Source organism: Pygocentrus nattereri, chromosome 15 (assembly GCF_015220715.1).
Source record: "Pygocentrus nattereri isolate fPygNat1 chromosome 15, fPygNat1.pri, whole genome shotgun sequence".
In the NCBI taxonomy this organism is placed as follows: domain Eukaryota; kingdom Metazoa; phylum Chordata; class Actinopteri; order Characiformes; family Serrasalmidae; genus Pygocentrus; species Pygocentrus nattereri.
In genome coordinates, this window is record NC_051225.1 from 10,813,539 (window position 1) to 10,840,364 (window position 26,826).

The 26,826-nt window shown below is 39.7% G+C and overlaps 1 protein-coding gene across 7 annotated transcripts in view; it reads left to right on the forward strand.

The window, feature by feature from the left end:
- Positions 1-26,069, forward strand: part of pacsin3 (protein kinase C and casein kinase substrate in neurons 3) — a 44,363-nt gene extending 18,294 nt beyond the window's left edge. For 4 of the 7 annotated variants that reach the window (XM_017684656.2, XM_017684657.2, XM_017684659.2 and 1 more), the window contains 10 exons: positions 174-274; positions 3,121-3,277; positions 3,786-4,021; positions 6,473-6,628; positions 10,936-11,111; positions 12,389-12,509; positions 15,913-16,043; positions 18,160-18,213; positions 19,951-20,120; positions 24,766-26,069. In XM_017684656.2, the coding sequence (XP_017540145.1) occupies positions 221-274; positions 3,121-3,277; positions 3,786-4,021; positions 6,473-6,628; positions 10,936-11,111; positions 12,389-12,509; positions 15,913-16,043; positions 18,160-18,213; positions 19,951-20,120; positions 24,766-24,881 (1,371 nt within the window). In that variant the 5' untranslated portion in view covers positions 174-220 and the 3' untranslated portion in view covers positions 24,882-26,069. The remainder of the gene's footprint in view (positions 1-173; positions 275-3,120; positions 3,278-3,785; positions 4,022-6,472; positions 6,629-10,935; positions 11,112-12,388; positions 12,510-15,912; positions 16,044-18,159; positions 18,214-19,950; positions 20,121-24,765) is intronic. The other 3 variants (XM_017684662.2, XM_037545318.1, XM_017684661.2) reach the window with 3 other exon arrangements.
- Positions 26,070-26,826: the final 757 nt, after the last annotated feature.

The following is a 26,826-nucleotide window of genomic DNA, read 5'->3' on the forward strand; positions in this document are numbered from 1 at the left end:
TCTTTTGGGTTGACTTTGTGGCCAGTAAGGCAGTGGCTGGTTGAACTTGTTTTTGTTGCAAAATCAGCTGTTTCAGTCTTTGGAGCATCATTATGTTTGCTGTGACACATATAGTGTGTTATTCTTTCTGTTGCTCAGTTTCATAGAGGTTCATGATTCATGTCCTTCCACAGTTTGACCGAAAGCCGCCATCATTCCGTGCTGCAAGGGCGACCCCAAAATGTCTTCCAACGGGGACCTGCAAGACGTTGGGAGCTACGGCAGCTTTTGGGAGGTGAGAGGAACCTTTTACCTTTCTAAAATGCACACATACATGCACACTTTCACACCTATTTGTTAAAACATATGGTGGTAAAGATTAGATATAAGACAGTCAATGTGCATAAAAGAGAGGTAAGTGAAGAACAGGAGCTTCCAAAAATAGAAAATAGATGTGAAGAAAACAGGTCTTCTCCAATCATGCAGATATGGTAGATCACCACAGCAGTCATCATCTGATAAACAGTGCTTAGAGATTTTATTTTTGAGAGAGAGGAGAAAATCAAGCTTCACTCTTGCCTCAGATCTGATAAAATCCACAGGTGTTTCTGTCCATCCTTCCGCTGTGGGACGACAACCCAGCGCTATGAGTCTCTCAAGAGGCTCTTGTTGAGAAAAGGAAATAGACAAAAGAAAAAAAAGAAAATGGGTGAACTATGGAAGCTGCTGGTACTTTTAGAACAATGAACTGGTCACCCCGGAGTCCAGACCTCAGCATCATTGAATGTGCTTGGGATCACTTAGATTGAGGCAACCACAAAATGCAGCCAAATTCTAAGACTGAACTTTGGAGGTGTGCAAAAATATCCCTGCAGATTTCTTTGAAAAACTGAAAGCAGGTCTCCTGAAAAGAATGGAAGCTGTAAGAAAGGCAAAGGGTGAACTTAATAAAGCAAATCTGGAAAATAAATAAATATTTATTTATTTATTTATTATATATAGCCATATAATTGTTAGGGTTTTTGGGTAATTTCTTGTTAAATTAAACCTCGCCACTGAGTAGCTTCTACGTAATGACAGTTTTGGCTGGAATTTAAATAAACTAATAAAATAAATAAATTAAATTAATGGGGTTCTCTTACTTTTGCACAGTACCGCATAAACAGTATTAGCCTGAATGGGTGTTGTTAAGAGTAGTAGTATCAATCAAATCTTATCAGTACTTAGTGCTGCTAACTGACTCAGTACTCGATTGTAGCTCTTTATTGGTTGTTCACTGGGTCCAGGAAACGGGTCCTAGTGTTAGGCCTACAAACATGCATAAATATGTCTTCGTGTAAGTGAGGGAGTGAGAGAGAGAGACTCGGCAGCATAATTCTCAGACTCCCTGCTGATTCTGAATTTCCATGGCCTCCCTAAGAGGGGATATGCCCCTGGCTAAGACTGCAACAGTGCTGCCCCTCCTCCACTTCTACTGCAGACACATTCAGTCAAGCCTGCACTCGCCTGGAAGAGAGCTAACAGACAGGAGATGGTGATGAAAAATGATTCTGTGCCTTGCTCTTCTGCTCATTAGAGTGTAGCTGTTTCAGGGTAAAAAGCTGACCATCCCATCCATCCATTTCCTGCGCTATTTGCCTGGCCTGCCATGCTGAAAATGGTCCAGTACAAATTTAGTAAAAGTTGATGATGACAGGCTTTGTCAAAATAAGGCATATGTTTAGAACACCTGTCCAAATGATCATAGTGCTAAAGACATACTCATTTTAATGCTTGTAGCATCCAGTGTAACTGCTGGGAAAAGCAATGAGACTGAAACTATTCTTAAACTCTTATGCTAACAATCATTTGACTAGTCTCCTTTCTCCACTCCCTTCCACCTACTTCACAGCTCTGGGTTAACGGCTGCTGCTTGCTAAATAAGGCAGGACACTGTCCAAGCAGCAATAAAGTTAGCTAGGCTAGCACTAATGCTAGTTAAGTTACTAAACAGCTTGGTAGAAATAACAGCCCTGAGGGACAATCCAACTCAGCGAGCACCAGCTGGTGCCCAGCTTGCCAGTTTTGAGATGTGGTTGACCAGTTTGACCATCTACTAGTGGATAAGCTGGTCATTATGCTGGTTGACAAGTTAAATCCATTGATTTAACCAAGATGATTAGAGCTTATTAGCAGGACTTGGTTTTAACTGGTCAACCACCTTGATGACTAGCTTACCAGCTGGAGTTGGTTTTAACTCGTCAATCACTATGTTGACCAGCTTATTAGCTGGAGTTGGTTTTATCTGGCCAGCCATCATGATGACCAGCTTATTAGCAGGACTTGGTTTTAACTGGTCAACCATCTTGATGACTAGCTTACCAGCTGGAGTTGGTTTTAACTGGTCAACCACCTTGATGACTAGCTTACCAGCTGGAGTTGGTTTTAACTGGTCAACCACCTTGATGACTAGCTTACCAGCTGGAGTTGGTTTTAACTCGTTGACCACCATGATGGCCAGCTTATTAGCTGGAGTTGGTTTTAACTGGTCAACCACCTTGATGACTAGCTTACCAGCTGGAGTTGGTTTTAACTTGTCAACCACCATGATCAGCTTACTCGCTAGACATGGTTTAGGCTGGTCAAACACCATGGGGACCAGCTTAGCATCTACATAGCTAGCTTCAGTCAATAGCTAAAAGAACAAAACACCTGGTGTCTGATGTGATCTCTGCAGGTTAGCATGGCTAAAACAGTCCCATCACAAACTCCAATTAAGCATGTAGGTGTGAGCCACATGTTCTGAGGACAGTGTCCCTTAAACATTCATTTTGAAGGATCAATGTTAATGAGAATACACGAAAGCTATCTAGCTAGTAAGCTAGCCAACGAAATACCATCGTTATGATATCACATCTGGCACCTCAAAACTAGCGGCTCACCAGCATTACCTAGTAGTTTAAAACTGTACATATAGTAAGCATGACTGTGACCCATGTGAGAACACTAACCTCCCAGCTTTTTTCATTTTCTTGAATGTTTTTTTTTTTCTAGAAAAAAAAAATATTAAAAAGTACCAGATCATGTGTTTGTTGCACGTGTGTGTAATTGGTTTTGCTCTACATGTCTCTAACCTTACCCTGTGTATGTGTGTGTGCACAGCCAGGGAACTACAAGAGGACAGTGAAGCGCATTGACGACGGCCACAAGCTATGCAACGAGCTGGTCAGCTGCTTCCAGGAGCGCGCCAAGATCGAGAAGGCCTATTCCCAGCAGCTGAATGACTGGGCCAAAAAATGGAGAGGCGTGGTGGAGAAAGGTGACCGGGCTTTTGGAGGCTGACTCAGAGGGCACAGGGGCTCTTCCAGCCGTCTTAAAATAAAGTGCCACATTAATTATTACCCAAACAGATTCCTGACAGCTGACAGGAGGTTAGCTCTGTGCTGATAGACAGATTTAGTTACCAGGCATGGAGATGCGTCATGGTGGCTTGTTTTTGTAATGTTTTGTCATTGTTCTTAGGCGTTTCACATAAGCTGTAATGTATTGATTCCTATAGCATATTATAAGCAATATGTGACTTGTGTAGTGTGTTAAGCCACTGCTGTGACCTCAGCAGAAGGGAGGAGAGGATATAGGACAGGATTACTTCCCTATGTAGGCCTCAGACTGGGCACATGCTTTAGGCTGACCATGTGGTCACCTTAAAGGGACAGGCACTTTCTTTAGAGTCAATGAAATGGAGGTATTTTCTAGCACAAAACTTCATATTTTGAACAGTTTTCTTGTCAAAAACAGAGCTACAGCTTTGCCTCTTTAACACATAGGCCCGCAGTACGGCACTCTGGAGAAGGCCTGGCATGCGTTTATGAATGCGGCTGACAGGCTGAGTGAGATCCACATGGAACTGAAGGAGAAACTGATCGTGGAGGACAGCGAGAAGATCCGCAACTGGCAGAAGGATGCCTTTCACAAGCAGATGATCGGAGGCTTCAGGGAGACCAAAGAGGCAGACGAGGGATTCCGCAAGGCCCAGAAACCCTGGGTCCGAAAACTTAAAGAAGTGAGCTCCATGTTGTAGCTCTTTTTAATCACAGCCTTGTTTTAAGTTGCCTTAACATGGCTTAACCTCTTGGAGCTGGATTAGTTTTACCTGGAATTTAAATGATTATGGACCAGATCAATGATTTTAACCCAGTGTCTGGTATAATCTGCAATGTCTGAAGTTTGACAGAAATAATTCCAAAGAGAATTACTTTCAGTAACTCGCTGAACAAGAAGCACTCTCAGTAATAGTACTTCTGTACTAATGCAGGGTTCCACAGAGCTGCTTGAGAGTGGTAAATGAAAACTTGTAATATCTGCAGCATATGCGTTTCTACCATGTTTAAACTAGCCACCTTTTGTCTAAACATAGGCCACAACATGAAATGATAGTATAGTCACATCTCTATAAATTGTTTTATATGTATATACTTTGCGTAAATAGTCCACAGAAACTATAGCTGTATTATATTAGGTTGTATCACCATGATCATAATAAAATTTTACTGCAGAATATTAAGTCAAATATGCCAAATATCAAATGAATCCAGTTGGAATATTGCTAATTAAATGCTAAGATGATTCCTAAAAATCAGTTCATTTAAACAAATCTGGAACAGTCACCAACCAAAACTATCCAGCTGACAGCGTTCCTGTGATCACAACCTGACTATTGATGCTATGACAACAAAACCGATAGTCACATTGAGTTTTGAGTCATCTGTTTGAGTAAAATAGACATTAATACATGCCATATTTTGAGTTGTGTTGTTTTATGTTGGAAGTGGTTTTATTTTTGCTGTAGACATCTAGGAAAGGTATTAAAAAGCAGCCCTGTAATAACCTGGTGACAGACAACCTCTTTGAGGTGGCTGGAAGATGAGACATGTAGCCACTGAGATAGACTTGACAGTACTTTTGTACTCAATACAAGGTGATTGTAAGCTATAGGGGTGGGAATCTTTAGGCACATCATGATTCGTTTACGATTCAGAGGGCTGCAATGCAATTCTAAAATGATTATCAATGCATCTTGATGCATCTTTTTTTTTCTGTACAGGATTTCTATTTTCCTACGGACTTGGTACTTTTAAAGCGAAGTATTTGTATATGATCTATAATGAATTTACTTTCAATATCTTTTATTAATAAATCAAATGGAAGTGATGTAGCAAGTGAACTGGAAGGCTTTCATTCACTGCTCTTGCTTGGAGCACATGAGACACTGGCTGCCACTCATCTGCGATAAAATGCGCTGTTATGGTGAAATAAGATCCTGTGATAATGGCTGCAGTCCTGCCCGTTTTCTTCAGTGATTTTATAACTTTGGATTTGGTCTCGTTGTAGAGAGTGTGGGGATCGCTGTGTCAGTAAAATATTTTCGAGACGATGCTGAATCTCGGCTCCGAAGTGTGCAACATAGCGCGAAAGCGCTGATTACATGGACTTACTCGCATTTATAAGCAGCGCAGTTGATTGTGTGATATGTTAAATCTGCAACAAGAGACTTCATCTCTCGAAAAAGTTGTGAAGATGAAGTCGTTTATCTTTTGAATTTTCCCATTCCACCTTAAATGGTGCAGCAGTTACATTCGCTGCCTCAGTCAGAATTTAAGGTGGAATGGGAAGATTCAAACGAGAAGTGATTTCAGCTTCGAACGTTGAGAGACATTTTACAAGAAACTGTTCTAGTATTGAGGAAAAGTTTTCTGGTGGAAGTGGGAAGAAAGCAGCTATAGCTGAGCTAAAGCTTCAAGCAGAGCAAAGAAAATCTGCACTATCGATTTAATTTTTATTCTATACTAGGACATCAGCACATACTGGACATTAAATGTCTCCCAAGATGGTTGAAAGGACAAAATGTCTCTTCTTAAAATTTGGGTTGTGACTCTTGACCTAAACTAGCTTTTAATGCAGAGGGAGTTGGTCAGATTTCTCACTCATCTGTTCTTGTTATGTGCTGCCACAGACTGTCCGGGCGCTGCACTTACCCACTTCCAAGTTCCGCCTTTTACATTCCGTCAACATTACGGTATAAATTAAATATTTAGAAAATCGATTTTTGACATTTATGAATGGACTCAGAATTGTACTTATCCGCATCACGATGCATCTAAGAATCAACTTTTCCCCTGCACCCCTAGTAAGGTATAACATTTGAATTTATGAGTATCTGCACTCCACACACTGTTGGGATCTTCCAAAAACCGAAGTGAACAGAAGCTCTCAACAGTGCATAGGACTTATTTTGTCTCCCGTCTCGGCCTGGCCCTGTGTTCAATATTTTGGATATTTATTTATTTATTTATTGCAATTCCATTTAGGGTTAATTCCAGATATTTTTATCCTACACGAATCAGCCAGTCAAATCCCTGCATGATATAATAATCCAGCTCGATTAGTGCTTTAGAAGCACTGCTCATTTCAGAAAGGAACACACAGCAATCAGATCCCGGTCTATGTCCGGCAGGTGGAGTCCTCTAAGAAGAGCTATCACCAGGCCCGTAAGGAGGAACGGACGGCAGTGACCCGTGAGACCCACGCCAAGGCCGACCCCACCAAATCCCAGGAGGAAGTGCGCAAGTTCGCAGAGCGAGTGGAGAAATGCAACCAGGAGGCAGATAAGGTAAAATGTCTTTAGGTCAGCATGTCAACTCACTATATTCAAAAGAGCACCACATGCAAAAATATGGAATCGAGCAGCGATTTCCGGGTATTTATTTTTCTTTTTTCAAGGCTATTTTACAGGTATGTAAGTTTAGTGACAATGTTCAACAGATGAAAATTCAGTGAAATTCATGTGTACGTGATGGTATGTGAATACCAGTGAGCATGAGTGGTTCTCGTGGTGTTTACCTTTATTTTGTGTATATTCCACATAATTTAGCTTACTGCTTAGTCTCAAGCACTCCTTTCACTACGGTGTTATGAATAGGTGTGAATGAAGAGCACTCACTGGACTGTGTACTGCCTGCGAGGGTGTGCCAATTCACTGGTGTCTGTGTGTCCTTGGGGAGTGCAGTGGGTGGAGATGGGAATGCCAGAGTTTCTGTGAACTTGAGACAAGACACAGCTTGTTTGGTGATAATGTAGTAGTGTTGAGAAAGCAGAACTGTTGTTGTGTGCATCTGTTTTGTCTGTAATTGCATTGTATGCTTAAGAACACATGTAATAATGTCTGGGTTTTTATTTTGGGAAGGCAGACAAGTTGTAGGATGTCTCTACACCCTGTTTTAAGGCCTGGCACAATCTTCAGCAGAAAATCACTCCTCCTACGTCTACCTCTACCTCTTCTCTTTTTTCCACTCTGTTGTGAGAACAATAAGAAACTGCTTCTCTTTTTACATATTATACCATGTGAGTGCAAGCTGCCTGCTGCAACGATTGTATAGTACAAGTGATTGTATAGTCTTGCCCTGTTATTATGTGGCAAGACTGAAGGAAGTTTTCTTAAAGGGAGAAAAACAGCCTAACTTAGCCAAGACATTCGAGTGAGCAAAAGTTGCTTCATAACTTAATTTTGTTTTATTTAATAGACATAAGGCCACAAGACTTTACAATGTACCATCTTTTTTGTTATATAATGTGCAAATATCTCCTGGCATCAGATAATTCTGAAGCTGGCTTTACGTGGTGAAACTTTTATGCAGCTGTGCATGTTGTGAGTTGCCTGCAACAGAATATGTGTGCAACTTAACAGTTACATGAAGCTATTCAAAAATGAAGTTTTTAAACTTCAATATTTAAATATCTACAGAATTATTTGTCATCTTCATATAGTTTTTCAGCTGTAAGTCTTTCTTTGTTTATATCTCTTGGATCTTTTATTTTTTTTGTCTTTATCTATCTTTCTTTACTATATGTTTAGGTTTTTTAATCTGTTGTGTGCATGTTAAGCATTTTGAAATCTATGGTTAAGGGGGGCATTTTCTTTGCTTACATTTATGTTAAATAAGTTTATTTTTCTCTTTTCCTGTGGTTCCCAAATTAAACTGAGCTCTGTGTGAAATAAAGGGGTGTAGAGAAAGGAGAAAATTAATCTAGTTACATAGATCATATGGTGGCCATTTAAACAGCTGTTGGCATTAGCTGGCTAATTAGTACAGCTGATTACAGAAATGTTAGCGTGGAGAAGCTCATGTTTGTTGTCATGTCTCACAAAACTGACAAAGTGAAAATTACGAACATTGGTAGGAATGGTTTTGCTGGGTCAGCTGAGGGGGATCACCTTATCAACCATCTAATTAACCATCTTCTGTTTTATATTCTTGCCTACTAATCCTGGAAATTCAGTTACTTAAAAGTATGTCATTTTGACGTAGTCACTTTGTGTGTTCCAGCTGTTTTCATTGGCTGTTTCATAAAGTTTGTTTCAAGAAGTTGAGACACGACATCATAAATGACCATCTACACAATACAGGATGCCAAATAGTGCTCATCGGGTTTCAAGCACTAATACCTTGCAAATAGTGATTATTGGGGTCCAAGCACTATGTGCAATTATGCAACCTGTAAAAACAAATGAAAGTAACATGACATGACAATCATGACATGTAACAATATGATCATGGTACTAGAGGCTTACTGAACAAAAGATTAGTCACTTGGTTAAGTGTTCCCTTGACTTCATAACGGTGCCAATCCTGTGAGATAAGGGTTTACACCAGTTTTGTGAGGTTGTACCTGTCCTTTGTAGTCCACTCTTCCAACATCTGGGTGCTTTTTTAGCTCTGTTCACATGTGCCTGTTTGCTTTTCACTTGCTGTTCCATGCTGAGAATTGGGAGAATAGGTCTGGTGATTGTTGGTCAGTCAAACTACCCTGTTCCATAGGTCTATTAAGGTAGTTACATACAGATAGCCTGTAGTCATCATCCTGGATTGTAAGAATGTCAATGTTATATTCCACTCAAGAAGCATAAAGTGGGGAAAAATGGGCTGACGTGGAGAGGAAACCGGAATAATCCTTTGCTAACTGGATTGGTGCCAAGTTTGGTGCACAGCCCTGGCATACAGTGTAACATTCAGGACCAACCCCATTACATACTCATGCACGGAAGTATTATTAAATGTATACTTAAAAGTAGTTGATGCCAGTGAGGAGAACAATGAGATTATTTTTAAATAGTGAATGGAAACCCCCCACAATGCTGCAGTATCCAAGCAGACAAAGCAAATGTGTAGCACTCGGACCAACACTGTGATATTTACTGCCAGGACCGACACACCTATAAAGGAAGAAAACATGAAGTCCAGCCAAGACAATGGTTCTCAGACTAGTTCATAATAGACTACAGTGTGTAGTCGCATTCCTCTCCTCTTTAATACGAATGATTCATCTCCAGCATTTATAAACTTTACAGCTAAGGATCATAAACAATGAATTATACTGTTCAGCAGTCACGGCGTCTGAAGCCATTAATAAGTAATTGCTTTTTTGTTAGCTAATAATAAGAAGAACAAATGATCACTTCACACCAGACCGTCTGCTATGCCCACCTGATATTAAACTAAAAAGCTACAGAATATTAATAATGTAAGTCCCAGTCCCCTCCTAATAGTTTTGAGTTTTTGTGCACATCAGATCCTTAAAGTATATTAAATATTAAAAGTAAAATCTTTATCTGTATTTACATGTACTAAATTTGCTTTTCTGAATTTTTCAAAAGGTGTGTCTTTAAAATAACACATTTTAGATTATACTTAAATATGCTATAAGAAAATACACACAAGCATATTTGTCATCAAAAGTACATTTTAGTTGCATTTTTGTTGCACTATAACTCAAACTAACAAGCAGTCAAATGTAAGTGGACCCCAATATGAAATTAATATGAAAATATGTAGTAGAATTTATATCTTAACGGCTACTAAGTTCTCTTCCTTACAACACGTTTTTTTCTATTTAGAGCAGAATAAAGTACTTTTAGGCATAAAGATGCATTTCAACATTACATAAATAAAATACAAGCATTTAGGAGTTGTGCTCAGTTGTTCCTAAAAATGTTTTTAAGTGTTTTGTTAATGTGACATTTAAAAGTAATACTCTATTTGCTGAATGTATTGCATTGAGACTGTCCTGTTATTTTCCATACAACACACCTGGACAATATAATGAACTACAGCGTTCCCTTACATATGATGATCGGGATCTTTAATCTCCTTTTAAGAAGCAAATTCAGCTGCACTGAATCCAGATATTCAAAAACGAAAAGAAAACTCAGACAAGCACCAACCGCCAACAGCCAAGTTGGTGTGGGAAACATGCCAAGGTTAGAGCACCCTGAGGCAAGATCCACTGTCAAGAGTAAAACTTGTTGTTTTTTGTTTTTTTTTTAAATATAGAAACATTTTCAACTGCTAAAAACATATAAATGTCGATACCTCCAGCAAAGTGAGAATGTCTTGGACGACTGCTTAGATACTGGAGGAACAGGGTTTCATGTACTGTAGTTAAATTTTAGACCACCAAGAAGCTCCTATTCGCCACAACTGGTAATACTTAATTCTGGTGAAAACCCACAAAACCAAGACTACATTTCTAACTCTTAAGTCATGGCCATGAATTTTGGTTACATCAACAGCAAGAGTTGTCCACAAGATTGTACTTATTGGTTCAAGATTCAAGGCAACTTTATTGACCATGTAATTGTACATTGTAGTCTTTATTTGTTTTATTTGTTTGGTTAATTTTAGATGACAAATTAATAGCATTACAAGAAGATATAACATGACTAACAAGAGGATTTTGGTAGCATACAGCTGTAATACATGAAGGGGGCCAGTTTTTCACAGCTGAGCCACGGGCAACCTGCCAGAGGCCCTGCTTTGGTTTTCATCCTACCTCAGGCAACTCAAATGAGCATCGTTGTGCTTTTCCCACATGTTACTATAGAGTATGTTAATGATAGCTGTTTTGCCTGCTGTTCCTCAGGCAAAGGAGCGATATGAGAAAACTCTGGAGGAGCTGAACCGCTGCAACCCACGCTACATGGAGGACATGGAGCAGGTGTTTGAGATCACCCAAGAGGCCGAGAAGAAGCGGCTGCGTTTCTTCAAAGAGGTGATGCTGGACATCCACCAGCATCTGGACCTGTCCAGCAGTGATGGGTGAATACGTGTATTTTTCATCAGTCCTCCTGAAGGCTAAAAGTCATTGACCATCACATGTTGATTGGGTATTCTTTTTTCTTTTCTTTTCAAGGATGATATTTAGCCTCTTAAGCTCCTTGGAGGTTGGTTCCAAAGCGCACTTCGTCATATTCTTCATAACTTTCATATTTTTTAAGTTACATTCAGAAGGTGGGCGTCATATGAGGCTGTGACTGTCTTCTTTCCAGTCAGATAGATGGGTGATATATTTTAAACTCTTATAATAAAAGACGTTTAAGTTTTTTTTCTACTGAAAGTCGACCCATTTTTATAAACTATAAGCTATAAACAGTTGGCGTCTCTTCAATGATGTGCTCTGTAAAAATTTGCAATTATTTCATGCAGTTACTGAATAATTTACCTTAAGATTTGGTCATAAATTCAGATGGCCAAACTAAAATATACGCTGGAGCATAAGAGGTTAACCCTGCCTCTATTTTGAACTGACCTCATGGAAAATCTCTAAACAGCGTTTGACCTAGCATGTGCTTTTCCCAAATCCTGATTTATGCAGAGGAGTTTAAGAGTCCCTGAGGCTCTTTTAATAATTCCCTGTCATGTACTTATCCAGCAGCAAATTGGTGCAAATATGTCAAAAATGTTAACTAAGTAGCTACAGTTCTCTTTGACCATGGACTCTGTCAGTTATCACTGTTTACTTAAGAAAGAATGTTCGACTTCTTGTTGTCCATTAACTAGAGCTTTTGGGACAGAGGTTGGGGCAAGGATAAAGTTCGTGGTTGCACTTGTCATTAGTTCATGAACAAATATTTTCTGTCCTTTTGCCTTTGTTTGTACATCCTATGTTGACGTATGTCTGACTGAAGTTCAGGTAGGAGACAAACACAGCAGAACACCCTGCTGTTGCTGCTGCGAATGACAGATTATTCTTTCCTTTTGTGTTCTCTGTAATTATCTGGCTCTGTTGAGCTGTTAGTCCTTCTGTGTAATTTGCGTTCAGGAATCTCCGCTCTGATCTGGTGTGTTTGGTTAAGGTGTGTTTATTCCATCCCACCCAATTTCCAGCCTTTTCTCTGGCACCACTCCTGTTAACCTTTTTATATGCAGGCACTAGTTTCAGGAATGTTTGTGTTGAATATCTTATTTGGAACAAAACTGTTAGATTCCCTGGTAATTGTTGTAGGCCTGCATATGTTGATTGTAGTGCCTGAGGAAAAGAAAGAAAACAAAGGCAGACAAGTGTTATAAAATGGCTGTTGATTTTCCCCTCTCAGGTTTAAGGCCTTGTACCGTGACCTGAGCCAGAGCATCAATGCAGCCAATGATACTGACGATCTGCGATGGTGGAGGAATACGCATGGACCTGGCATGAGCATGAACTGGCCCCAGTTTGAGGTACACTGTGAACTAGTTTGAGGTACACTATTAGTTACCCTCAGATTGAGGTACACTATTAGTTACCCTCAGATTGAGGTACACTATTAGTTACCCTCAGATTGAGGTACACTATTAGTTACCCTCAGATTGAGGTACACTATTATTTAGTGTCAATTTGGTGAACACTATTAGTGCACTAGTTTGACATGCATTATGTACTAGATACAGTCTAAGGTACATTATTAGCTAGGTCTTGTTTATTAGTTACACTATATTTCCAAAAGTATTCACTCACCCATCCAAATAAATGAATTCAGGTGTTCTAATCACTTCCATGAAAAAACCAAGCACCTAGGCATGCAGACTGCTTCTATAAACATTAGTGAAAGAATGGGTTGCGCTCAGGAGCTCAGTGAATTCCAGCGTTGTACTATGGTAGGATGCCACCAGTCGTGAAATTTCCTCGCTACTAAATATTTCGCAGTCAACTGTCAGTATTTGTTTATAACAAAGTGGAAGGGATTGGGAACGACAGCAACTCAGCCACGAAGTGGTAGGCCACATAAAATGACAGCGTGGAGTCAGCGGATTCTGAGGCACATAGTGCACAGAGGTCAACAACTTTCTGCAGAGTCAATCGCTACAGACCTCCAAACTTCATGTGGCCTTCAGATTAGCTCAAGAACAGGATCAAGATCTCCAAGCGCAATGCAAAGTGTTGAACGCAATGGGGTAAAGCACCACCACTGGACTCTAGAGCAGTGGAGACGTGTTCTCTGGAGTGGCTAATCGCGCTTTTCAGGCTGGCAATCTGATGGATGACTCAGGGGTTGTCGGTTGCCAGGAGAACGGTACTTGTCTGACTGCATTGTGTAAAGTTTTTTTGGAGGGGGGATTATGGTTTGGGTTTTTTTTTTCCAGGAGGTGGACTCGGCCCATTAGTTCCAGTGAAAGGAACTCTTATTACTTCAAAAGCAAGAGATTTTGGACAATTTCATGCTCCCAACTTTGTGGGAACAGTTTGGGGACAGCCCCTTCCTGTTCCAACATGACTGCGCACCGGTCCACAAAGCAAGGTTCACAAAGACATGGACGAGTGAATTTGGTGTGGAAGAACTTGACTGGCCTGCACAGTCCTGACCTCAGCCTGATGGAACACCTTTGGAATACACATAAACACACTCCTAATCCTTGTGGAAAGTCTTCCCAGAAGAGTTGAAGCTGTTATAGCTGCAAAGGGTGGGTCGACATCATATTAAAGCCTATGGATTAAGAATGGGATCTCGCTCAATTTCATATGTGTGTGAAGTCAGATGAACGAATACTTTTGTAAATATAGTGTACCTCCAGATTGAAGTACACAATTTTTTTTAATCCTTGTTTTCGGTGCACTATTAGTTAGCCCCAGTCTGAGGAACACTGTTAGCCCCAGTCAGCAATAACTTAACTTAATAACAGCAATAGCCCCAGTTTGAGAGGCACTATGAACTAGCCTCAGTTTCAGGTACACTTAGTTAGCTGCAGTTTGTTGTACAGTATTGTATAGTGTTGTACAGAGCTAGTCCACCAGTTTGAGATACAGTATGAACTAGGCTCAGTTAGAGGTACAGCATGAGCTATCCCCAGTTTGAGCTACAGTATACTTTGCCCCCCAACCTTCTCTATAAAGACATTTTATTTATAATGTTTGCCGACCAGAAATGTCAGTCCCATATTTTTCCAGCCATGAACAAATGAACTGACATGCTAACATTTGCTTAGCGAAAAGATATGGCATTTCCAGTAGAAGCTCAAACAGTGCAGCTGTATCAGAGTGTCATTCACCAAGCCATTTTGAGCAGTGAGCTCTGGGCTTGCTGAATTCTAATGGGCCGAGGGTGAATGTGCTGTTGTCTGTGCGTGGCCCACGAGTGGCCTCTGGAATGCCAGATTCTTCTCACTGTGCCAGAACCTTCTCCTCTCTTCCCCTCCCCTCTCTTTCCTCTCCTCTTTTCAGAAGCCCTCAGACCCAGAGGATAAAATTGCCTTCCATCAACAATACAGCCTAACCACGCCACCCACATGGTGGTAGAGTCGAAGTGTTCAGCGTTTGTGTAAATGAATACTGTGTGTGTATGTGTCTGTGTTTGTGCAGCTTGAGTGAGTTCTAAAAATTTCCCCTCAGCCTGAATGCTTAATTGAAGCAGTTGGAAGTGTCCACCTTTAGGGTCAAACACTTACCTTGAGGCTGCTTTCCCCACAGCTCTACAGGTAAAGGCGCAGGAATAGCACTCTTTTCCTTGCACACTGGGTCTCTTTATACAGGCCAAGGCTGTCTTTTGGCTCTGTGATGCTGTGGTGGCGCCCTGCCACCAGATGGCTGCCCAGTGTGTAACAGGCCAGGCAGCCAGAGACAGTTTTAGACTACAGCTGCAACTAAGACCAACCAAGCAACTGGGAAATGTGCTTATGAGGAGTTGTCCTTTTAGATTGTCCATAGTAGGGATGCATTGATACTGATAGTGTCTGATACCATGCTCATTTACTTGTACTCATAAAGATACCAATGTCCGACACCACTTGATACCATGTGATAAAAGCCTGCTGTACGCTGCTACGCTAATGAATAAACGGCTTGAAGCTGGTAGTGATGGATGGAGGGGCTGCTCACACAGTGAATTGTGGCTGCCGGGGTGGGCATATAGTATGTCATAACAATGACTTGGTGTCACATAATAAGAACGACTCTCATAGTTATGACTTTATTTTTTTAAAAATCAATTATGAGATGCCAAGCCTTAATTATTAGAAAGTTATTATTATAAGGTGCAAAGTCATGAGAAAGTAAGTCATGAGAATGAGAATTTTATTCATAATCATAAGATGCTAAGTCATAGTTAATCATTAGTAAGCAATGCTTGGTCGTAATTGAAATACTATAAATATGATATAGTAAGTCATAATTATGAGATTATACATCATAATTATGAAATCTCATCATTGACAAAATAAGTCTTAATGAAGATACTATTTTGTAATTAATGTTGTTGTTATTGTTATTATTATTATTGCTACTACTACTACTATTATTTATTACTATATATATTTTTGCTAAATCATTGGAATACCCTATTAATCAAACCTTTGTCTTATGTAGTGTCCTCACTAGACCATTTTACAGTGTACAGCACTTTTTCTGTGAACATTGTTGACTGATTTTTGGAGGCCTTGAATTCTTTGTTCTCTTTAGTAACTTTATCAGACTGGCTATCCTACCAGTGGGACTCCTGGTTGTATGTGTAGAAAAAGACCTTGTTTAACTTGCTCATTTTATGCATTGATTTGTGCACTGTATTGGATGTTCTGTGGGGGTCGTTTTGTTTTTTGTACATCTGTGAATGTCTGTGTTGGCATCCTTTTGTGTGTGTGTGTGTTTTATCAGGAATGGTCTCCGGAGGCTACCCGCTCCATCAGCCGCAAAGAGAGGAACAGCCATGCCGATGATGTGGTCACCCTGACCAACATCGTCTCTGCTGGACAGGAAGCTCCTCAGACACCACAAGACATCACCCGGTAAGCAGCACTGCCTTGCTACAGCACTTTCTCAGAATGCTTTTCCTGTGTATTTAATGTGTGTTTGAATTCTGGGAGCGCGTGTTCACAGCGCTGTGTGATTATGGAGACGAGGAAATAGGGCTTGTTATTTGAGCCGTTTGTTCTCGTGGGAAAACTAGATGCTTGTGACAAATTAATCTCTAAATGCTGTACATGTGCTTTACTGTTTTGGGATAGATGGTTCTGATATATTGTCGTATGGTATTTAAGGTATTTAAAATGTAATGTTTTCACTGTAGCATTGTTGGCTGTTGTTTGGTTATATGCTTTCTTATCCCTGAGGAGGCTTCTCACTGCTGGTTGTTGGAGGGAAACCAGTTATTACTGTGGTATTGTGGGCTTATTCTAGGTAGCCTGTGTTTGTGTGTGCATATGAATGCATGTGTACCTATAGATACATAAAGCTGCCACAAAGTTTTCTTTGAGCGATGCCATAGAAGAACCACTTTTGGTTCCCCAAAGACACAGCGATGCACAGATATAAAAATGTGAAAAAGACGGACAATTAGTTAGCAAAAAAAAAATTACTCAGATACTGATAGTTTAGTAGTTTTTCATTTATAAAGGGTTTTTATTTTATTTTCCTTCTTTTAGAATCCGTACTTCTTAAAGTGTACTTCTCTAACTGAAACCGTTTCTAAATTATTCAAGATAAACTGAATTCCTGGAATATTCACAATGCTGAAATATGAGCAAAGTAAAACTAAAGGCCTGTTTGCACTGGATTAGTTTATCGAGGGGAAATCTGAAAAAATAAATAAATAAAAAATGTACATGCCTCCTGAGTAATGAAACGTGCACATGCAGATGGCAATAAATTACTAAAGAAGTTGTTCTGGGCTGCAATTTCTATGAACCTATGATGATCAGTGATGATTCTTTAGATAGTAATGTAATGCAGTAATAATGTAATAATAACAACATAAAGATCCATCCATCCATCCATCCATTTTCTAAGCCGCTTCTCCGTCAGGGTCGCGGGGGGGAGCTGGAGCCTATCCCAGCAGTCTTCGGGCGGAAGGCAGGATACACCCTGGACAGGTCGCCAGTCCATCGCAGGGCACAACATAAAGATTCTATTCCAATTTAGGCTAAGACACAAAAGGTGATATGATCATTTAAGACAGTAGAGATCACAAATCTTTATTAGTTAATACTATTAATAATTATATTCTTACTTATTTTTTAAGTTAATATTAAGGTTTTTGGTGTTAAAGGTTTTACAACAAATTACATATAGATATACAAATGATATGTAGACATGCATTTATGTACATTTGCATATTTAAAAAAAAGATGCCTTTGGATGATGCTGTGAACAACTTTTACCAGACAAATTATTTCACTTTAGAGAACACTATGGAATTTTATTGTAAAACATAAAACATGCAATTTTTGGACAAAATCTTGGATAAACCAAGGGTAATATCCTTGAGAATATAGTTAGAAATGAACATGTAAAATTTCATGAAGATTTAAAATTTTTGGGTCTTAATGATGTGAATGGTGAGGTTTGGGGAAAGGAAAAAAAAAAGATTGGGCCCAGGAGTGAGCTCTTTAAAGAAAAGCAGCTTTTGTCTGAATGTTGTTATTACTATAAAAGAAATGTACATATTTGGAAATTCTAAGTAGATTCTACAAACATTTCAGGAAAATGACATGACCCAACATGTAAATCGACAAAACACGCTGCAATAAATGCATTTCTGTTGAGCTTTTACCTTTTTATTGTTAGGGTCTTAAGAGAAGGCACGTTTCTGCCTGAAGGGTCTTCCCTTGAGGGTTCCTAAAACCTGTGTGGAGGTTCTTTAAGATTCTTTAGGAAGCCAAAAGTGGTTCCTCTGTGGCATCACATGAAGAACAGTTTGTGGCAATCGTTTCTATGGATGGTTCATTGAAACGGTGCTAAGCCAGACTGTTCTGAGTATCCTCACAGAATCAGTTTAGTTATAAATGTCAGTAGAACCACGAGAACAGATCAGTCCCACTATCAGGCAAGCTGGAGTGCGTTATTAAGCACAGCAGCATACACTCTAATTAGTCTGGTCTGTATGTGACTCTTTCAAACCCACAGATGGCGTGAAGGAGACACCCATTACGAGAGCCTCACTGACTTATCCCAGAGAACGTTAGTGACCCCACGCTTCCTTTTCGGCCTTCTGTTTATCAGAGGACAGCTGAACAGATGCCTCGCCACTTAAGATCACTTAACAATTTAGATCCTGGCACTTTTTAAGCGAAGTTTTAAAGAAGATACGTTTGATAATTAGCTTGTTGTGTAAGGCCTTAATTGGAATGAACTGAAAAGAGGCGTCTGCGCTGCTGCCTCATGGGCGTGTTAGTCTTATTATAACCCAGTCATCAGGGACTACAGCCGTGATGGGGAAGGTTTGCTTTGCTGTGTAATGATGGCTGGTGTTTAGAGATGATTTCTGTCCTTCTAAATGCTCATCTGTGGGAACTGATTTCTGTTAGCCACCCTGCTAATTAGGCCTTGCATCTGCTCTACTACTGTTTCTAGTGATTTTTCACTTTTGAGAAACAAAATCAATGTCTTTATGGTTTCCTTAACCTCATTTCTACTTTGATTCTTTGTTACACTGTGAGTTTTATTTTCCATATTTATAAGCAGCAGTTACTAGGCAAATGCACGCTTGATCATCTCTGCAGAGAATTGTTTATCCACAGCAAATCCTACGCTGAGTAGTGATGCACTGAAATGAAAAGGTCTTGGCAAAATGTATGTATGTATGTTTATATGCTATTTTGTACCGTTGCACCACCAGTTATATTTACTTTCCTTGTTATTTATGATTTTTAATAAAACTTAATAAAAACTAGAACTTCTGTTATTAAAAAGTCCAGCATCACAGGGCACCAGAGTAATGCAGCTGTCTAAGTCAAGACTGCCCAGAGTGTGGCCCACTTTTTTGATTTTGCCAATTAGAAATTTACCCTAAACCTGCCCCCACCTTCCTCACCCAATAAGAGAACAAGGTGTTTTAGCAACAAAATGTAGTGTGATATGTTGTATATGTTATAAAAATACTGCCTTCTTTGATTATACAGTCATATCCAAAAGTCTGATCACCCCTGGTCACATGACATGTGTAGTTTTACTGAGTGAAAAGAAGTTAATCCTGTACTGCAAACAAGCGTAAATATGGCAATTTTCTGCCAATTTTAGTGCACAATTTCTGTTTATTTGCTGCATTTACTACATTTGGGTATAGTTAAAATGTTTGTAAAAGGCATGGCACATTTTCTTATCTTACGTTTTATTCAAATAAACAGTAATTACGCATTGAAATGTGTAAAGGTGTGTTCTTTGTACATGATGTTAACTTATTTTCACTTAGTAATGTATTAGTGTGTATGTATCTCCTTCCTTATTTTCCTTTGAAATGGGTTATTATTATTATTATTATTATTATATCCCCCTCACTCAGCACAATGCTAACCAACACAGGCATGTGTTAGCTGACATAACAGAATGGGCAGTTAGTATTCTCTTAGCACACTGAGCTGTCGGTGACGCTTTGTGACTGAAGAAGAGTGTGTCTTAGCTCGGTGGCATTGCACGGAGATTTATTGAACGGGAGATTTATCATGACTGTATTGGGGAGAAAATTGGGTGAATGCCCCTTCAACTACAATCTTAGTTCTCATAATTGAAATGACTTATAAATTGTTAGGTTTTCACACTTATTTGTAATCTAATCTCTTAAAACATGTATCAGCAAAACTTTTACTGTTTTGACTGAAAACTGTTTTGGCAAGAAGTGTTTTTTGGTTTGCACGTTTCAGTGATGAGGATGATTCAAGATGTGACTGTAATCTGTGCCCTTGTTTCTGGCTAACACAGAGGTGCTAAAGACTACTCCTCGGACTGGTCTGACGAGGAGAGCCCCAAGAAGTACATCGCTGCGAACGGCGTGGAGGTGGAGGAGGAGGAAGAGAAGGTAGCGGGTGTGCGGGTTAGAGCACTGTATGATTACACTGGCCAAGAGGCTGATGAGCTGAGCTTTAAAGCAGGTATTAATCCCTACTAATGCTTATTAATGGAACACACACATGTACACATACACCATGTTAGCTCCCAGCAAGCTGTGTTGGAGCACGCTTACAGCTTGTCGAGTGGTGGATTTGTCTAAACGCTCTGCTTCTCCATTTGTTCTTCTCTCACACCAGAAGATGCTTGATCAACAGCTGGGCTGGCTGCAGCTGTCCTGCATCAGCAGATCATTCTGATAGTCTGAGAAAGGACAGCAGAGCTGGACAAATCTGAGCATGAGTGCTTTGGTGTGAATCTGGGTTAGAGAACACACCTAGAAAGACCTAAAAGGACATTTCATAAGGGTGTTCTATAACATATAATGTAGAGTTCAGGCTACAGTTGGGCTGTGCTGTATATCGTTTGTCAGTCATTATTGCAACATTATCTTTTGTTGTATTGATATCACAGAAGGCTGCAATGTGCAAATAAGCCCTCCAAATTATGCATTGAACATTCTCATCGATTGGCCAGTCTTTAAATGGACTCTCCAGCTAAAAATGTAATCATTGCTACATCTGTTGTAAACTATGCTTACTCACATCCCACAGTGGAGTTGTGGTAGTCTCTACAGTCAGATTATCCAGTTTAAAGACAAGAAAAAGCCCCTTCTGATGATGTATCTTAAATCTATATACTGTACCTTGCCTCTGTTTGGAGTGTGAGAGAGCATTGATGAAAGAAGATGATATAAAAGCATGAATACTATGAACTAATGAGGCTGAAGGATACAATGTTACGCTACAGAGTACTGCACAACACAGAAAATACTATTTTACACTCTAGTTTTAGGTGCGAATTCCACTTTAATGATATCACATTTAAATGTATTGTGCAGCCCTAGGACACATCACTTGGTCTCCAATTGGATGAACCCTGCCTGAACTTCTTTTGAAGATTAGTGAGAAAAACCCTTGTGACCTTTTATTGTCTTGCAGTGTGTTCATGTTGATGCACAGAATCATGTTTACCTACAACATTGCAAATCCACTTTAAAAAAGCATGAATGACGTTTTTCTAAATGGATTGTGAAACAATGTAATTACCTCACTGACTACCAGACAGAGTGGCATGTCACATTCTCACACCCTCTTCATATGATCATCCATTAGTTGGAGTCTCATATGGAATGTACTATTAACAAGCAGCTTTCAAAATAAACACGAAAATTGGGAAGGCGTAGCTTTGCAAAGCACTTAAATGGTCTCCCAGAAGGTAAGTAGGACAGTTGTAAGGTTATTATGGCACTACTTTTACCAGAGATGACGTATCCTTCCACATTCATGGGATTCCACTGTCCAGTATACTAATAACCCCATGTTTTGAGATGTTATGACATGTGGTTTTATAAAGTTTCTGTACAGCCGATGGTCTCTGGGTACACCTACATCTGATAACAGAAAAATTAACATAGGAATTAAATACACTGGTATCTAAACAGGTCTAATGGCTCCCATGGAAGTGACAGTTATAGAATAGAAGTAGAATAGAATTCAGAACCATCAGCCAACTGTGTTTGCACACAGAGGAATTAGATCTCCACATTTAACCCATCTTTGCTGTGAAACACCCACATACATACACACTAGCGGGCAGTGAATATTCTTGCCTGGAGTGGTGGGCAGCCCTATCGATGGCATTTGGGGAGCAGTAGGGGGTTAGGTGCCTTGCTCAAAGGCATGTCAGTCATGTCCTGTCAGCTCATGTGATTGAACCAGTGACCTTCCGGTCACAAGACTAGAAAACTTTGCTAGCTTGCCACGTTTCTCAGATATATTAAAGCTACACTATGTAAGTTTTGGGGATTTTGAGACCTCTCTGGTAGAAATGTGTAATTGCAGCAACATGTGGAACATGTTGTAATGTGGGTTGTGCTTCTGACCCCTTCACCAAGTGATTGCAAGCAAAATGAAATTGTGTCTTTAGGAGGATATAAGTGAATTATCTACTATTGTCGTCATATCTTCATCAGTAAAATGTTGATTCCCAGTGGGATTAAAATCATTGGGTATTTATATTATCAAATAAAACTAGTAATTGTAATCAAAATCTGATTTAAATTCTAATTTAATTTCAAGGCTGGACCTCCAAAAGAGGCTGAAATTGTGTTTTATGTTTGCTGTGGAAAGGGGTCAAATGTTGGAGTGAATTTGAATTAGTGCTCTAAAAGGTCTGCTGGATTCAATTGAACTGTTTAGCAAATGACAGTTTTTTTTTAAATTCCTGCCTCATGTTTTGAAAACAGCAGTGCCTGCATGAATCCAAGGGATATTAAATCACCTGGAATTTGAGGATAGAGCAAGATAAATACCTTAACCACACGAACAAAGGAGAGGTTTGCTGTCTTTTGGGCCAAATTTCTCTCATTGTTGTGCGAAAGGCTTTTAGAGTAGCCACAATACGAGTGTTCTGTTTCAGCCTCCAGTCTCTTGTGAAGCCCAGATTCCCCCCAGGCAGCAGCTCATGGTAAAGCTACAGTAGTCAGAACAGTGGGAAGCTGAACTGATACTAATGCTAAATGCCTGGTCTATTAGCTAGATTAGCAGATCTCTACGCAGCAGGGGGCGTAGAGGAAACGGAATGGAATAAATTGCAATCAGGCTATCTTGATAGACTTGAATGCAGATTAAGAAATCTAGTCTGTCTACTCCATTTTTTCAGTTTGAAAAATAATCAAATTCATTTTGAGGGTTTGTTGCTTTGTGCTACAAGAGCAGAGCCTGAGGTGAACTGTCTGCGTCACATGTCATTTATATTCTGCTGTGGATTCAGTCTTGATCCTCTTTATTCATGTAATGGCAGCGTCATGATTCTGATGGCAGGCACCTGCAGTGCAGTCAGCAAAGATATTATTCTGCTGTTATATCATGTCTGCCACCTAGTGGTGGCTTTGTAAGCTTGCTGTTTTTCCCCCACCTAGAATTCAAACATTATTCTCTGAAACACATGAGTGACCCTCACAGATCAGGCATCGCAAACAGACTTGCTTGTGTGGTTGGTGACACTGTGTAACATAGGGACACTATGACTATTTATGGTTATCATGATGAATTATGTCACAATACAGTTTGCTTTTCTGAACTTACGATGGATATCGATACTTGTTTCATTATAAAGATAGCAAAACTTATTATTATGTTATTAGTATTACTGGTTAGTATTTCTCTGTTTCAACCGATCAGATTCTGATTCCTTGAAATATATCGTGATATATTTTGGGGGTGGTGAAGAAAGTACAGTTGAGCTGCAAAAGAGCAGTTAGATAATACATATATTATCTCTCTCTCTCTCTCTCTCTCTCTCTCTCTCTCTCTCTCTCTCTCTCTATATATATATATATATATATATATATATATATATATATATATATATATATATATATATATATATGTATGTTATCCTTTTAAATGCAACAATAGATTTTATTTTCTTTATAGTCACTAATGACAAAAAGAAAAAGCTCCTGCTCTAGAATCGACTTCTCTGTTGAACTATGATTGTTTGACTTATGGCATAACGGTTATTAATTATGATCATATTCATCAATATTGGAGTATAGGTTGTTATAAGATGTTTCCAAAGCAGATCAAACTTGAGACTTTCAGTGATACTATGGAAAGAAAACATGGGGCGAAGTTGAATCTCTGACCTGAACGTCTGATATTTCTATTGTTTGTTTTATTTACAAATAAAGCAAGACATATCAGTGTGATAGGTGTAATGGTAGGGGTGCTTTATATATTTATTTAACCTTTGAATTGCTGTATGTGTGCTTTAGCCTCCTGACCAGTGCCAAACTGGCACCCCTGCTAGTTGAGATTACTTAAAGGCAAGCTAAAGAAAAGCATATCCATCTTTACATCTGTGGTAAACATGCCTAATGGCATCCTGCAAAGGCAGAAGTCTCGAAAGTTGCCAGAAACCCTTCATTCTGATTATGTATTTTGAAGGTAGAAGGAACTTTTGAGCAACTCCAACTGCTTTGAGGTGGATTTGTGAGGGTGGTCAGTTTGGGTTGTCTTGGGTTGGGTTGCAGCTGTAGTTCGGTCTTCAAATTATCATTACAATGGACAAAATTTAGTGCTAATGACCAAAACGGCTCTCCTCAGATAACGAAAACAACAAGTTGAAAGCTAGTTAGCGGTTAGCAGATCACTTACCTCAGTTTGGATTCTTTATCTGGCTGAAAGGGTGTCAAACCTACAATGTACCTGTCGTCTATTTTGTGCTGAATAAATACAGAATTGATAACCGAGGTCAGAGTTACATGAATACTAGCTTAGTTTTTTTAGCCTGTAGATCACTGGCTAAGCTAGCAGTCACAAGCAGTTGACACCACAGCACTTCCCACAGTGCCGATACATATTATTGTCGCGGGAGAACAATGTAAAATCATGAATCGGTCAAAAAATGAGGTAGAGGACTAATAATGCTAGAAATATTATATTTAGCACTAGTTTTAGGCTGGCAGAAGCCTTTTTGATGTGGCTCCAGTCATGTATGTGATGATTTAGGTTTGCTAATCATGTATAGTACCTGTTAGCTTAATTAGCCTTGTAGCTCCAGCGCAGAACTAAAGAAGCAAACCTTTGTTCATGTGATCATGTGTATTTTGCTCTGTGGCAGGTGAAGAGCTGATGAAGCTGGGCGAGGAGGACGAGCAGGGCTGGTGCAAGGGGCAGCTGGACAGCGGAGATGTGGGCCTCTACCCTGCTAACTACGTCCAAGTTATCGCATCCTGATGACCCGCCTCGCCCCGGGCGAGACCCACCAAACTAAACGGAAAACGCTGAACTGCGGCAGCAGCGGCCGCAACTCGGCCGTGAAACACAAAGCTGCGGGAGAGGCCGACCTGCCGACCATCGCCACATCATAAATAAATAAAGAATCTTTTCTTTATCGACAGGCTAGAGAATTTAGCATCATGCCGCTGTATATTGCCCTGAACCTTCTGCTTTGTCAGAGACGTTACAAGTACAGTGCCTTTATGGGAAGACGCCAGGGGCAGAAGTAGCGCACAGCTGCAGTCATCACCAGAAGCACAGTAGAAAACGGACAACGGGCTTTTAGATTTCTCTGAAAGGATCTTCACAGAGAGAACATGGGCCTCCATCCTTGGTCATAATTAGTTACTTATGGCACTTCTCTCCTGTACAGTCCTCTTCATCGTCTTCTTTCAGTTACGCCGCAGATCATTTCAAGTATTTATTTTGACCAGTTTTCTTTGTATTCACGTTTTTGAATCTTTCACAGGTGTATGTTGGCGTGTACATGTCCCTTTTCCTGAACATGTTTAGTAGTTGAGGACAGGCCAAACTTTCTTTGACTGGTGATGCACATAGATGCTGGTTGTAGGTCAGAAAAAGAGTATAATTATAGGAATTTCTGATTCAACTCAGAAAGCATACGGTTTTCTAATCTTTCATTGAGTGAAGGTTTTGTTTTGTTACATAATACAGAGTTGTACAATACATGAAATTTAAGGATCAAAATGGGTAGAGGTTCTTTTTCAATTTCTCGTCTTCAGGAGTTTTTTTTTTTTTTTTTGGAAAGGGAGATTTGAAAAATCGAGTAGTTTTAGTTATAATTTTAAATTTCTTTTCTGGTTTTACTTGGAGAACAGCTTACTTTTTCAGCCGAGCTTAACTGATTAAAGAGGAAAAAAAAAACTAGTGGCTTATTTGTGGTTATCTGAGCAGGGGATGTGTGTGTGTGTGTGTGTGTGTGTGTGTGTGTGTGTGTGTGTGTGTGTGTGTGTGTGTTTATCTGTGTTTGTCTGCCTGCGCAAACTGTGAGAGTGTGTCAGAAGATTGAATCATTCTGGACTTCACATCGACATGCACAGCTCTGCACATGGACTTACCTTTAACTACTGTAACAAGCTATACTAATCAATGTAAAAATCCAAATAAACACACAAGAATCAGTTATTTGGGTTCTTCTCTGTGGTTTGTATGTATGGTTCATTTCTTTCAGGAAGGTTTAGGGCAGGGGTTGCAACCCAAATGTTAAGAAGAGCCGTTTTGTCCTTTCAACAAAAACCAAACCACCTTGGGAGACACAGTATTTGTAAATATATCTCAGTATGCACTAATGTACAAGTCTAGACTAAAAAAATCTAAACGAAAATGCAGACTTACTTTGCTGTGCTTTAAGCTTTAGCTTAACTATAGCTGCTTTTCTCGCATCTCTAGCAGGAAACTTTTCCACAAAAGTGAAATTGTTTCTTGAAAAATGTCTTTCAACATTCAACTTTTTATGAGGCTGAAGGCTTTTCATTCGCCAGCTTGAACAAGATGTTGGTGAATGAGAAGCTGACTTGCAACTAGTGTTTGTCAGTTTCTCGTTGCAGATTAAACGTATCAGGAAAACAGCTGGTGTCCATTTGTCTCCATGGTGTCCATTAAATCTGTCTTTTTATTAGCTACTAGCTAGGTGAAAGTGTTGTTGCTACAGTGACCAGCAGTCTGCTCGCCTACCTTTCGGGTTAAAGGTTGAATTAGCAGATATAGGCAAAATTACCTCCAGCGTTTAAGACCATTTATTATTAAAACTGTGTTGAATGACGAGCAGAGCTTTATTTTACTGCGAAGGAGGATTATTTTATTTTTACCTACAAATCTAATTCTGCTGTGGAGCCACATGTTGCCGACCCCTGGTCTAGGGAATCCGTAGCGGGTCATATCC